General features: G+C 36.0%; 1 protein-coding gene across 7 annotated transcripts in view; it reads right to left on the bottom strand.

The window, feature by feature from the left end:
* Positions 1-12872, bottom strand: part of LOC138815316 (protein CFAP20DC-like) — a 200762-nt gene that overhangs the window by 98523 nt on the left and 89367 nt on the right. For 6 of the 7 annotated variants that reach the window (XM_070004655.1, XM_070004659.1, XM_070004660.1 and 3 more), the window contains one exon: positions 475-639. In XM_070004655.1, coding sequence (XP_069860756.1) covers positions 475-639 — 165 coding nt within the window. The remainder of the gene's footprint in view (positions 1-474; positions 640-12872) is intronic. The other variant, XM_070004657.1, reaches the window with a different exon arrangement.

The raw sequence follows: 12872 nt of genomic DNA, 5'->3' as shown, positions 1-12872 counted from the left end.
ATCTAATAAGATTCGTTTGTATTCTTACAAGGCAACACTGGCTAAAACTGAACTGTAGTTACCCCTTAGAAAATGAACTACTGATTGTCTGTATTCCTTTATACTCCTTACAGCTCTCTCCCAGGGGCACATTAGTAATTACCATTTATTGAATCATTTTCACAATTTAAAGTTTTGTTGTCAGTATTAGGAGAGGTACTTTTCTGAAAAGCACATCTCATTTCTCTCAACTCCTCCATCATGTGAGCTCACTTTTGAAGTAGAAAGCCTAGTAAAGCACCAAACCCAATGTATTCATTTATTATCCTCCTATCTTCAGTAGTGCTATGAGATTACAGCCTTTCGCCTGGTATATCGCAAGTTCTGCGCTAACAATACATAAGTATGAAGTACAGTGACATCTTTGGAGGAAGCACACTTCACTGGGAAATATAAACATATAATGTTTGTCAATTTATTTGCTTCAGAGCATACCTGATTCTGCTGATCTGAGAGGATGACCTTCAAATTTTATTTCTGTTTGGCGGAGTTTAGTCATGTTCAGCAGCTGTGTGACATGTGGAACATCTGTTGTGAGTTGGCAGCTTCGTGGAATAATGTCTGTGGGTTCATCTGTTGGAAAGGAAACGCCATATACAGCTAGAAATAAAGACAAACATTCATTCCCAAACTGTTAGCCATTTCTGCCAACTGAACATACTCTATAAATGAAACCAATTGAAGTAAAACACTTTAGAGTGTGACTTTAGATGACTTACTCAACGTTTCTGCCTTGATTTCCATATCTATAAAACGAGTATGATAATTTTACTGCTTACTTCCACGTGTCTATAGGAAGGATTAACTGAAATTAAAGCATGACATATGAAGCAAGTTTACAGAGCTACGCAATAAATGAGAGAATTCATTGAAAATACTTTATATTCATTTTTCAGTATCAGAAGTGTGACTTCAAAAAATTGGATAGGTGTGCTCCAATTCAGATTTCTGGGAGTATTCCAGCTCATCCACAGGAGATCCACAAGTATAATGACATTATTTTTTTTAATTTAATTTAATTTAATTTGTGAACATACTGTACAGAGGAGTTACAATTACATGGGCAGGATAATGCGTACATTTCTTACCAAGCATTGCAGCCTCCTCCTTTGTTTACCCTTCACATCCCTTCCCAGCCTCCCCCCTCCCCCCCAATCCCAATCCTTCTCCTTCCCCCCCTTTCCCCCCGCCCCCCCCCCTCGCACCAACATTGTAAAGCTCCTTTTGGACATGACAACTTGTACTTCTCATTGTTGCAACAGGTCCACCTGTATCCTTAAACAACTGGTTTTTCCCCATCTCCTCCACAAGTTATACTGACATCAAATATAGTGAAAGCAGGGGTTATACTGTGGGGGAGGGACATACAAAGCAACAAAGAGATAATCTTATAAATGCATTAGAAACACATGCATGAAAGAAAAAAACATTAAAATACACATCTAAGGGTTCATTTTCCTGACATCACATTATCTGACCTTTTCCGCTTGACTCATACATATACTAGATATTACAAATAAGGGAAACCATGGAACCTATGTTTCTTTGGGCCTGGCTTACTTCACTTAATATAATTTTTTCCAAGCCTTTCCATTTCCTAACAAATGGGGCAATGTCATTCTTTATTGATTAGCCTAAGATTCCACAAACATTATATGAATAATATTTTCAAGATAGGGAGGGTCTTGCAAAGCCATAGTAATCAAAAGAGCTTGGTATTGGCATAAGAACAGACCTCAGGACCAATGGAATAGAATTGAAAACCCAGAAATGAACCTACAGACCTATAGCCATCTAATCTTCGATAAGGGAGCTAAAACAATAGAATGGAAGAAAGACAGCCTCTTCAGTAAATGGTGCTGGCAAAATTGGTTAACTACTTGTAGAAAACTAAAGCTAGATCCTTATATATCACCCTGCACCAGAATCAACTCCAAATGGATCAAAGACCTTGAACTGAAAGCAGACACTCTGAAAACATTACAGGATGGAATAGGAGAAACCCTAGGTCTCCTTGGCTCAGGCCAAAACTTTCTGAATAGAGACCCAGAAAAACAACAAATCAAAGAAAGGTTGGACAAATGGGATTGCATAAAGTTGCAGAGCTTCTGCAGGGCAAATGACATAGCTAGCAAGATCAATAGAAAGCCCACCGATTGGGAGAAGATCTTTACTAGCCATACAACGGACAAGGGACTCATATCTAAAATATACTTGGAACTCAAAAAATTAAACCACCCAACAACAAATCCTCAAAGAAACAACTGCCCAATAAATAAGTGGGTGAAAGACTTAAAGAGAAACTTCTCTGAGGAGGAAAGAAGGATGGCCAATAGACACATGAAGAAATGTTCAACATCCCTAGCCATAAAAGAAATGCAAATCAAAACAACATTGAGATATCACCTCACTCCAGTTAGAACGGCAAAAATCAAGAACTCTAACAACAACAGATGCTGGAGGGGATGTGGACAGAAAGGAACCTTACTTCATTGTTGGTGGGAGTGTAAACTTGTTCAACCACTTGGGAAAGCAGTATGGAGGTTCCTCAAAAGACTTCACATAGAACTCCCCTATGACCCAGCAATCCCACTTTTGGGCATTTACCCAAATGTTTACAAACAAGACCACACTAAAGCTACCAGCATAACTATGTTTATTGCAGCCTTATTTACCATAGCTAAGATATGGAACCAACCCAGATGCCCCTCAGTAGATGAATGGATCAAGAAAATGTGGTATATATACACAATGGAATTCTATGCCTCCATCAGAAAGAATGACATTTCCCCATTTGTTAGGAAATGGAAAGGTTTGGAAAAAATTATATTAAGTGAAGTAAGCCAGGCCCAAAGAAACATAGGTCCCATGGTTTCCCTTATTTGTAATATCTACATGTATGAGTCAAGCGGAAAAGGTCAGATAATGTGATGTCAGGAAAATGAACCCTTAGATATGTATTTTAATGTTTTTTTTCTTTCATGCATGTGTTTCTAATGCATTTATAAGATTATCTCTTTGTTGCTTTGTATGTCCCTCCCCCACAGTATAACCCCTGCTTTCACTATATTTGATGTCAGTATAACTTGTGGAGGAGATGGGGAAAAACCAGTTGTTTAAGGATACAGGTGGACCTGTTGCAACAATGAGAAGTACAAGTTGTAATGTCCAAAACGAGCTTTACAACATCGGTGGGGGGGGGGGAAGGGGGGGAAGGAGGGGGAAGGAGAAGGATTGGGATTGGCGGGGAGGGGTGAGGCTGGGAAGGGATGTGAAGGGTAAACAAAAGAGGAGGCTGCAATGCTTGGTAAGAAATGTACGCATTATCCTGCCCATGTAATTGTAACTCCTCTGTACAGTATGTTCACAAATTAAATTAAATTAAAAAAAAAAGATAGGGTCTTGCTATATACATTCCAAGCTATAGGAAACTCCTCTTCTTCTGAAGTACTGAGTACTGAGATTACAGAGTGTGCACATTTTTTTTTAACCTCTTGCTTTGAAAAGACTCTTAGAATGATGAAAAAGTTTAAAATTTTTACAAAGTTTTCTCTTATACCCTTTATCTATTTTCTAATGTTAGCGTCTTACTTTGGAATATTTTGAAGAAAAATAGTTTATTATATTTATTATACTTAAACTACATTTAATTTTAATTTCACTCATGTATATTTATGCAGATATTTCAACTTAATTTATCTTATTTTTAGCAATTCTTCTACTTCCTATTAGTGTGTTTTTATCCTGCTTATTTGCATGTACCTCTTTTAAAGAAAATATATTAAGTGTTGTTATTTGTAGCAAGTAGAATTAGAAGTTGGCATCAATATTCTAGAAAGCAATATTACTTATAATTATGTATTAAAAGTCTTAAAATGTCTATAGTATTTTAGTAATTTCATCTTGTGCAGGTATTTATATTTGTAAAGGTGTCTTACTGCTATGGCTAAAAGTAGAAGTTAGATGAAAATAAGAGTTATAAGAAGATTAGTGGTAGAAAATGAATATAGAAGATGAATACAACAACTAAAAGATACTGCAAGGTAAAATAACTAGGTGGTTTTTTTTAAAGAAGGCTAAAAAATTCCTTTTTTAATTTATTTTCTTTTTCTTAAATATTTTATTGTAAAAATACTGTACAGTTATATCAGTAGGGTAATGAGTACATTTTGTAGCGAGCATTGTTTTCCCCTTATTAGGTGGTTATTTTAATCACAGGTTGTATAGTTTGATTTTAGAGTTAAAATTTCCATTTTTAGAATCTAGTGGAAAATTTATTAGTAAATTTATAAGCAATAAAAATTCAACCAATCACCTTTCAAAAGCCATCTTAAATGGGAATATTATTACCACATTCACAAAAGGCATATATCAGAAGAGGTTTTTGCACACCCCAAGACACTGCATTTTCCTAATTATATTCTAATGTCCTGATCATGAAATGGGAAAAGAATCACTTAACTAAAAATCTAAACAGTCAACATCAATGTAATGGTTTCTCCTTTTTAATGTTTTCATCATTTAAATTTTCACTAGACATACAAATTTTAGCTTTCAGGTATTCTTTTGTCTATCCTTCCCCTGTCATTCACATTTAGAAAATCAACATGAAGCAACTGCCATAAATGAACTCACAAAATAGAAAACATTTGGAAAAATAAATTAAGTATATCATTTCAAACTCTTTTGAGTTTGAAAAGATGCTTTTTTTTTCTTTAATGGTACCAGAGTTTGAACTCAGGGCCTGAGCCATAGTGTTACTGAAGGAATGTTAGGCCAGAGAGAGAATGAATGGTGAGATATATCTGGTATAGTTCAATGGAGATCTTTAGTAGATTACATGGGCAAAATGTTTTGGTACTAGCCTGAACTAGATTAAACACAGCTGCTGAGTCTTCCATTTTTCTTCTTGGGCTGTTCACTGCTGAGATACATAGTGAAAAGTACTCTTGTCTATTTTATTTGGGCATCACCACTTTCTCCACAGATGATAACAAATCAAACTGTTAATCAGATGCCAAGGGGGCAAGGGCTTATCTTCACTGTTCTTTCAGATAACTTCTATCTTCTGGCCAGGTCTATATATGGAAACAGACAGGTTCCATAATTATTGTCTGGATAATGACATATTCTAATCTAAACTGTTTGCTAATAAATCTAAAAACAATGTCAGTTGGAATGGTCACTTTAGAATGTCAAAATAGATATTAGAAAAAGCTGTGAAAAAGCTCACAGATTTGGTCTCATGTTGCATCCAAACCAAACCAGATGGTGGGGGTTTTGATGTCTTTCCTACCAGTATGAGAGCATTTATTGCTAGGGTGTTTGAGTGACTTTGCAACCTTATTTGCCTTTCTTTGGCCATAAAGGCATCATCAAATGAACCCTTCTATGTGTGTTGATATCTGATAAGAATCTTACTAGCTTTAAAAATAAGTTATCCTGTATTTCAAGAACCCCATAGATTAAAGCAGATTTAAGGAAATGGAAAAACCTTCCATGATCCTGGATTGCAAGGATTAACATTATGAAAATGATAAAACTGCCCAAAGCTATCTAAAAATTCAATGAAATACCTATCAAAATCCCAAAAACATTTGAAAGAAGCAATCCAAAAATTCATATGGAATAATAGAAGACCCCCAAATAGCACAAACAATCCTTAGCAGGAAGAACAATGCTGGAAGAATATCAATACCAAACTTCAAACTCGTACAAAGCCTTAGTAATCAAAACAGTTTGGTACTGGTACAAGAATAGGTCTGCGGACCATTGGAATAGAAGACCCAGAAAATGAACCCACAGACCTACAGCTACCAAATTTTTGATAAGGAAGCCAAAAACAAAGGATGGAAGAAAGATGGCCTCTTCAACAAATGGTGCTGGCAGAATTGGCTATAAATGTGCAGAAAAACTGAAGCTAGATTCTTATCTATAACACAGGACCAGAATCAATTTCAAATGGACTTCAATGTAAGACCATATACAAAAATTATTACAAGAAAGGGATAGTAAAACACTAGGGCTCCTTGACACAGGTTGAAACTTGCTAAGATCCAGAATCACAACAAATCCAAAAAAAACCAGATAAATGGGATCGCATCAACTGAAGAGTTTCTTCATGACAAAAGACATAGCTAGCAAGATAAATAGAAAGTCCACAGAATGGGAGTTCTTTTCTAGGTATGCATCAACAAAGGCCTTATATATAAAATATACTTATAGCTCAAAAAATTAACCCTGCCAAAAAAAATCTTCAAAGATTTAAAGAGAGAATTCTTGGAAGAAGAATGCAGAAGCAGTAAGAATGGTCAATAGACAGATGAAGAAATATTCAACATCTCTGACCATAAAGGAAATGTAAATCAAGACAACCCTGAGATTTCACCTCACCTCGGTTAAAATGGTCATTATCAAGAAAACTAACAATAACAAATGCTGGTGGGATGTGGCCAAAAGGGAACGTTACTACACTATTGGTGGGAATGTAAACTCGTTCAACAATTATGGAAAGCAGTAGAGGTTCTTCAAAACACTAAACATAGAGCTCCCCTATGATGCAGCAATGCCATTCCTGGACATTTATCCAATAGAACACAAACCTGGCCACACTAAAGCCACCAGCACAAGCACGTTCACTACCATAGCTAAGATACTGAATCAACCCAGATGTCCCTCAGTGAATGAATGGATCAAGAAAATGTGGTATATATACATAATGGAACTCTATGCTTCCATCAGAAAGAATGGCATTGCCCCATATGTAAGACTTGGAAAAAATTGTATCAAGCAAAGTAAGCCAAACCCAAAGAAACATAGGTTGCATTGTTTTCCTCAGTTGTAATAATTAGAATGTGCCTATAAATCTACAAGTAAATCCAATGGATAGTAAAAGGCAAAAAATTACACTCTGTCATGATTAATTAAACAGGACTCTAAACATTCACAGATTAACACCAAAGGATATTCTTAGGAGAGGATCACAAGGGCTCAAAAGATGTGTGCATATGATCACATAAAATGCTTATTGAAACAAAATCCAAGAAGTAGAAATAAGAGGGTTTTTAAATTTTACTTTTTATGGTTATTTTTTTCTGTCCCCCGCCCTTTTATTGCTGTTTATTTCTGTACCTTTTTTCTTGTATGTAAGTTTATATTTGGGGAGGGGAAGGAGAAGCGCAGAACTGTGTGTGGGGAGGGGATAAAGAATGAACTAATTCAGCAGTGATACTCACTAGACATTATGTTGGAAATGAACTATACAATCTGAGGGATAGGCAAGTCTGGAGAGAAAAAAACTGGGAGAAAATGAGGGAGAGGGTGACATTGTTAAAAAAAAAATGTACTCAATACCTGACATGTAATTGTAACCACTCTACACATCACCTTCACAATAAAAAGAAAGCCATCAATTTGGCTGCATATGTAAAGCACTTTATGTATTACAAATCATTTCCATCATTTTATTTATAGATAATGCTTCAATTTATGGCTCCTACAGCTTAAATAAATATTATTGTATGACAGTTTGCTGGTCCCAAACTCATCTATATTCATCTTACTTATCTGGTGCTGCCTGCAGTACCTAGCACAGGGCCCAGTTAGAATCAAATTTTACCTTTTGTAAACACAAGTACTTGATGAAATAGTCTATTTATTTCCATTTGATAATTCATTTGCCATATTACTGTCTATTATCTGTAGGCCTGGCATGGATTCAAGTGTCTGTCCTTATAGAGTTTCCTATAAGTACAGCAAAATAGTAAGAAGCAAGTATATTATAGTGGTTATAAGTGCAGGTTCTAGAGCAGGCTGGCCCTGGTTTATATTCCCTCTGATCATATTACAGCCATGGTTCTTGTCATGGAAATATGTTCACTGTGTCTGGCTCTCCTTAACTATAATACATAGATATAAAAATAGCACTTCCTTCATAGTGATACTGTGATGATTAAATGAGGTTTAAGTAATTATTAATATATGTGAGGGAATAATAGTCCCCAATATGTAGTGAGTGGTATGTATTTCCTATAAATAATATAAAATGTCTAATACTTTATCATTTTACAGTGATAAAAAACCACTACATATTCATATGTGTGTGTGGGAAGGGGAGTGGGTAGGTTTTTTTTGGTTGTGGAGCTTGTACTCTGGGCCTGGGCTCTGTCCCTCAGCTCTCCAACTCAAGGCTAGTGCTCTACCACTTAAACCACAGCACCACTTCCGGTTTTCTGGTGGTTTATTGGAGATAAGTGTCTCTTGGACTTTCCTGCCTGGGCTTGGCTTTGAACGGCAAAATTTTAAGATCTTAGCCTCCTGAGTAGCTAGTATTACAGGTGTGAGCCACCGGTGTCCGGCTCATAGTATGTTTGATGAAAAGTACTGCGTTCCAGGTAAACTTTGGCTACACTGTCTTGAATGGATTATGCCCTCAGAGTTTTTTTTTTCCTTGCCAGTCCTAGGCTTGAATTCAAGGCCTAGGCACTGTACCTGAGCTTCTTTTGCTCAAGGCTAGCATTCTACCACTTTGAGCCACAGCACCACTTCCGGCATTTTCTATTTATGAGGAGTTGAACCCAGGGTTTCATGCATGCTCGGCATGCATTCTTACCACTAAGCCAGATTCCCAGACCCCTTAGAGCTTTCAAAAATACTTTTATTAGCATAAATTAATTATACAAAGTGGTGTCATGTACTTCATCAGATTTACTATATCTCTATTACTCTTTCTTAAATCTTCTCCTTCCTCCATTTTAAGTTTTTGGTAAGTTTCATTAAGCATTAAACTATTTTCATACATATATAGAATGTGCTTCCAAAAAATTCCTTCCCCCCCATTCTCTAAATTCTGCCCCTCAATGGTTTCCCTTTTAGTCATGTCAGGTTTTTTTTCTTTTAAGTCTGGATTCAGCATGAGCTAGGCATATTTCCCTAAATGTGATAATCTCCAGTTCCATCATTTTCCTGTAAACAATATAATTTCATTCTTTATGGATTAGTACCACTTTGTCTCATTTTCTTTATCCAACCAATAGTTGTTGGGTACCTAGGCTGGTTTGACTATGTCAATAGTGATACTATAAATGTGTGTAGGTACCTTTATAATATGTGGATTTATATTTATTTGGATATATGCCCAGGGTGCTAGAGCAGGATCAGGTAGTAGTTGTATTTCTATTTTTTGAGGAATTTCTATACTGATTTTCATAGTAGATGTACTAATTTACATTCCAACCAATAGTGAATAAGGGTTCCTTCCCCCTCTGCTCCAATCCTCATTAGCATTTGCTGTGGTTTTCTTGATGATAGTCACTCTAATTGGAGTGAGATAGAATCTCAGTATCATTTGATTTACATTTTCTAAGGATGTTGACCATTTCTTTAAATATTTGTTACACACTTACATAACTTCTTTTCAAAACTGCACAATTCACTTCCTCATTAATTAAATGAATTATTATTGAGTTATCTGTTCTTTTGAAGTTTATTTTGAGCTCTTTATATATTTTGGATATTAATCATTTGTCAGATGAATATGCAAGATTCTCTCCCATTCTGTGGGTTATCTCTTATTCTGGAAATTGTCTCGTTTGATGTGTAAAAATCTTTTATTTTGTTACCGTACCCTTGGTTAATCCTTGGTCTTTGATGAGCTAGTGGAGTTCTTATTCAGCAAGTTACCACCTACACCTTATCTTCCAGTGTTTTCCCTATGCTCTCATGTACTAGTTCCAACATCACAGGGCTCTTTAGAGCTTTTTGAAAAGAAGTAATTTATTGAGGAGAATTTACATTAGCACTAAAACTAACCATTTTAAAGCAAAATATCCGGTGGCATTTAGAGCATTCACATTATTATGCTTCTGCCACCCTATCTTCTTTCAAAACATTCCAGAGCAAACTCCATATATGCATTAAGCAGTTTCCCCCAGTTTTTCAGTCCATATTTATGTTCAGGATTTGTGAGGTCTGTAGCCCAAGCTCTGCCTGTTGGTGTTCAACAGGTTGGTGCGCCTTTGCTTGGCCTGGGCTGATTCCCAGCGGGTTTTTGTGGTACTGGTCAGGGTCCAATGGCCTAGGTGGTTTAGGATCCCAGTTGTGGTGCATTTGTTTATCAGTTCCCAGAGAACAGGGACACTCCTCCAGCTGCTGTGATTCCCAGCTCCACTCAGCCAGGGATGGGGGACAGAGGTTGCTTGATCACCAGCCCTGGGCACACAGGTGGGGCTGCTGGAGCCCTCCTGCAGTTACAGGTGGGACTCACTTCACAGGCTGCTGGAGCCCGCGTGTGGGGGTGCACCTTGGGGTACTCACTGGTCCTGGAACTGGTTAAGAGTTGTCCAGCAGTGATGTGGCAGAACTCTGTATCTATATGCTGTAGTTCACTGGTGGCCAGTCACCACCATGCTCTGTTGAGATGACTGTGGGCTGAGCAGTGTGGTGATGGGAGCTCTGGGTCTAGATTTCACAGTAGCTTGCTTCCAGTCCCAGTCTCTGTCTACACTGTCAGGGGCCAGGGCTGTGGGAGTGTTCTGCTTTTGGGTAGTTTTTTAGTCTGGTAATCACAAATCTAAGTTCTGTCCCTATGGACTTGTATATTCTGGACATTTCATATAAATGAAACCATATAATACATGATCCTTTGTACATGTTTCTTTAACAAGTGTTAACACTTCAGGGTTCATCCACACTAGAACATGAATCTATACTTTATTCTCTTCTATGGCTGAATAGAAATATGAAACTGTTTTGTTAAATACTCATCTGTTAATAATAGTTGGGGCTATTTCCATATTCTGGCTACTGTGGATAGTGCTGCTAGAGTCATGTGTAATATACTTGTTTGATTACCTGTTTTTTCCATTCTTTGGGGGCATTTAAGTGTGGAATCACAGGGTTTTATGATAATTGTTTCTTTTTTGAAACCGATAGAAAAGTTTATTAGGAAAAGAATATATTATTAATTGAGTAAGAGCAGGTCATCCCTAGGGTAAGAATGCAATTATTTTTACACCAAGTACAAGTATTTGAGAATTAAATGCTTTCCAGGTGCCCTGTTTCTTGGTTGGGGAGGTTAATGAAATTACTTTTGACCTCTAGGACATGGTTTATTGGCCTGAGTAAATTAAAGATCTGTTGTTCCAGGAAATATATGTTGATCCATCTTAGTGTGGGATGAAATCTGTCAATAATCCATAAATGAGTGGAGTACTAAACAGAAAATCATCTTGGATGGACCACACTGTTTTTCATACTAGGTGAAATACTCTGTTTCTACTATTACTGTGCACCAGTGATATTCAGGGTTCCAATTTCTCCACATCCTTGCCAATACTTATTTCCAGTGTAAAAAAATGATAGTCATTCTAAATGGATTGATATGCTTCTTGACTGTATTTTTAATTTGCATTTTCCTAATGACCAATCATGTTGAATATCTTTTCATTCTGTGGTTGAGTTGTAAGAATTCTATGTATTAGAATATAAGCTAGCTAGTTAGATAGGGAAATATTAAGCAAATATTTTCGCTCATTTTACAGATTGTTTCATTTTCTTGCTAATGGTTTTGATACAGAAAACTTTTTAACTTTGATGAAGTCTAACACCTATTTTTTAAGTTATTGTAGTGCTTTTGGTGTCATATCTATGAATATTGTCAAATTCAAAGTCTTGAAGATGCATCTCATTTTTCCTTAGATTTTTATAGTTTCACCTCTTCTATTTAGGTTTTTTTGAGTTAATATAGTGAATAAATGACTGCAGGAAGGATCCAATTTCATTCTTTTGTATGTAGATACAGAGTTGTTGCAAAATCATTTGTTTAAGGACTGTTTTTTTCCCTTTTGACACAATTAGTTGGGTTATATGTCAATAAACTGGATATTTAGATCCCAGACCCAAAGTTCAGGAGTCCCATATCTGTTCACTTGCCCTCATTAGCCAACCATACATGGTGAAGTACTTATTGGTGACTCCCTATTCTTCTGAAGCCTAAGGTGGTTGTAAAGTGACCACAAGAAGGAATAGCTCAGATAAAAAAGAACAGATGCAAACTGAAGGGAGCAGGAGTTTAATATATAGCTTTCTGCTTTTTTACAAACCACTACAAAACCTCTTGAAGTATAAAATTGTTTTAAATACTGTAGTTTTTCAGTAAGTTTTGAAATTGAAAAGTATGAATTTTGCAGTTTTTGTCTTTATGGTCAAGATTGTTCTGTTTAGGTCCCTTTACAATTCCACATGAATATGGCATCTGTATTTCCTTTTTCCCTTTTTTTTTTTTTTTTTTTTTTTTGCAAAGAAAGCTACTTGGAAAGATTTTTAACAGAGATTTAATGGAATTTGTAGTTACCTTGGGCAATGTTGGCATCTTAATAATATTAAGCCTTTTGGTCCATGGCTATCTTCCTATTTATTTCAGTCTGCCTTACCACTTTTATTAAAATTGTTATTGTAAACATGATGTACAGATGTACTCTTTTTAGGAATACATTATAGCTTTTAGTATATAATCTTTAGTATCGTTGGTTAAGTGGAACAGCAGCACATTTGATTTATATACTATTATAAATGGAATTGTCCTTAAAGTTTCTGAGAAGCAAGTTTGTAATATATTTTATAATGTTTAATTATAAAATACAATAGATTTCCTGTACAACAAAAATGTGATTCTTGAAATACATATATTCATGATCCATTTTTGTGGTATCTATTGACTCCTGGGCATTTACAGTGACCTAAAATAGTTGGTTAGCCATGGGAACTTTAAATTCAGAAATAAAAAAAATGGTGAGGAATATTCAATATAGTAATATTAAATATGAATGTTGCTT

This window comes from Dipodomys merriami, unplaced genomic scaffold (genome assembly GCF_024711535.1).
Source record: "Dipodomys merriami isolate MVZ:Mamm:240054 unplaced genomic scaffold, mDipMer1.0.p SCAF_638, whole genome shotgun sequence".
Taxonomy (NCBI): Eukaryota; Metazoa; Chordata; class Mammalia; order Rodentia; family Heteromyidae; genus Dipodomys; species Dipodomys merriami.
The sequence above is the reverse complement of the archived record's forward strand: the minus strand, read 5'-3'. Positions and strand labels throughout refer to the sequence as shown.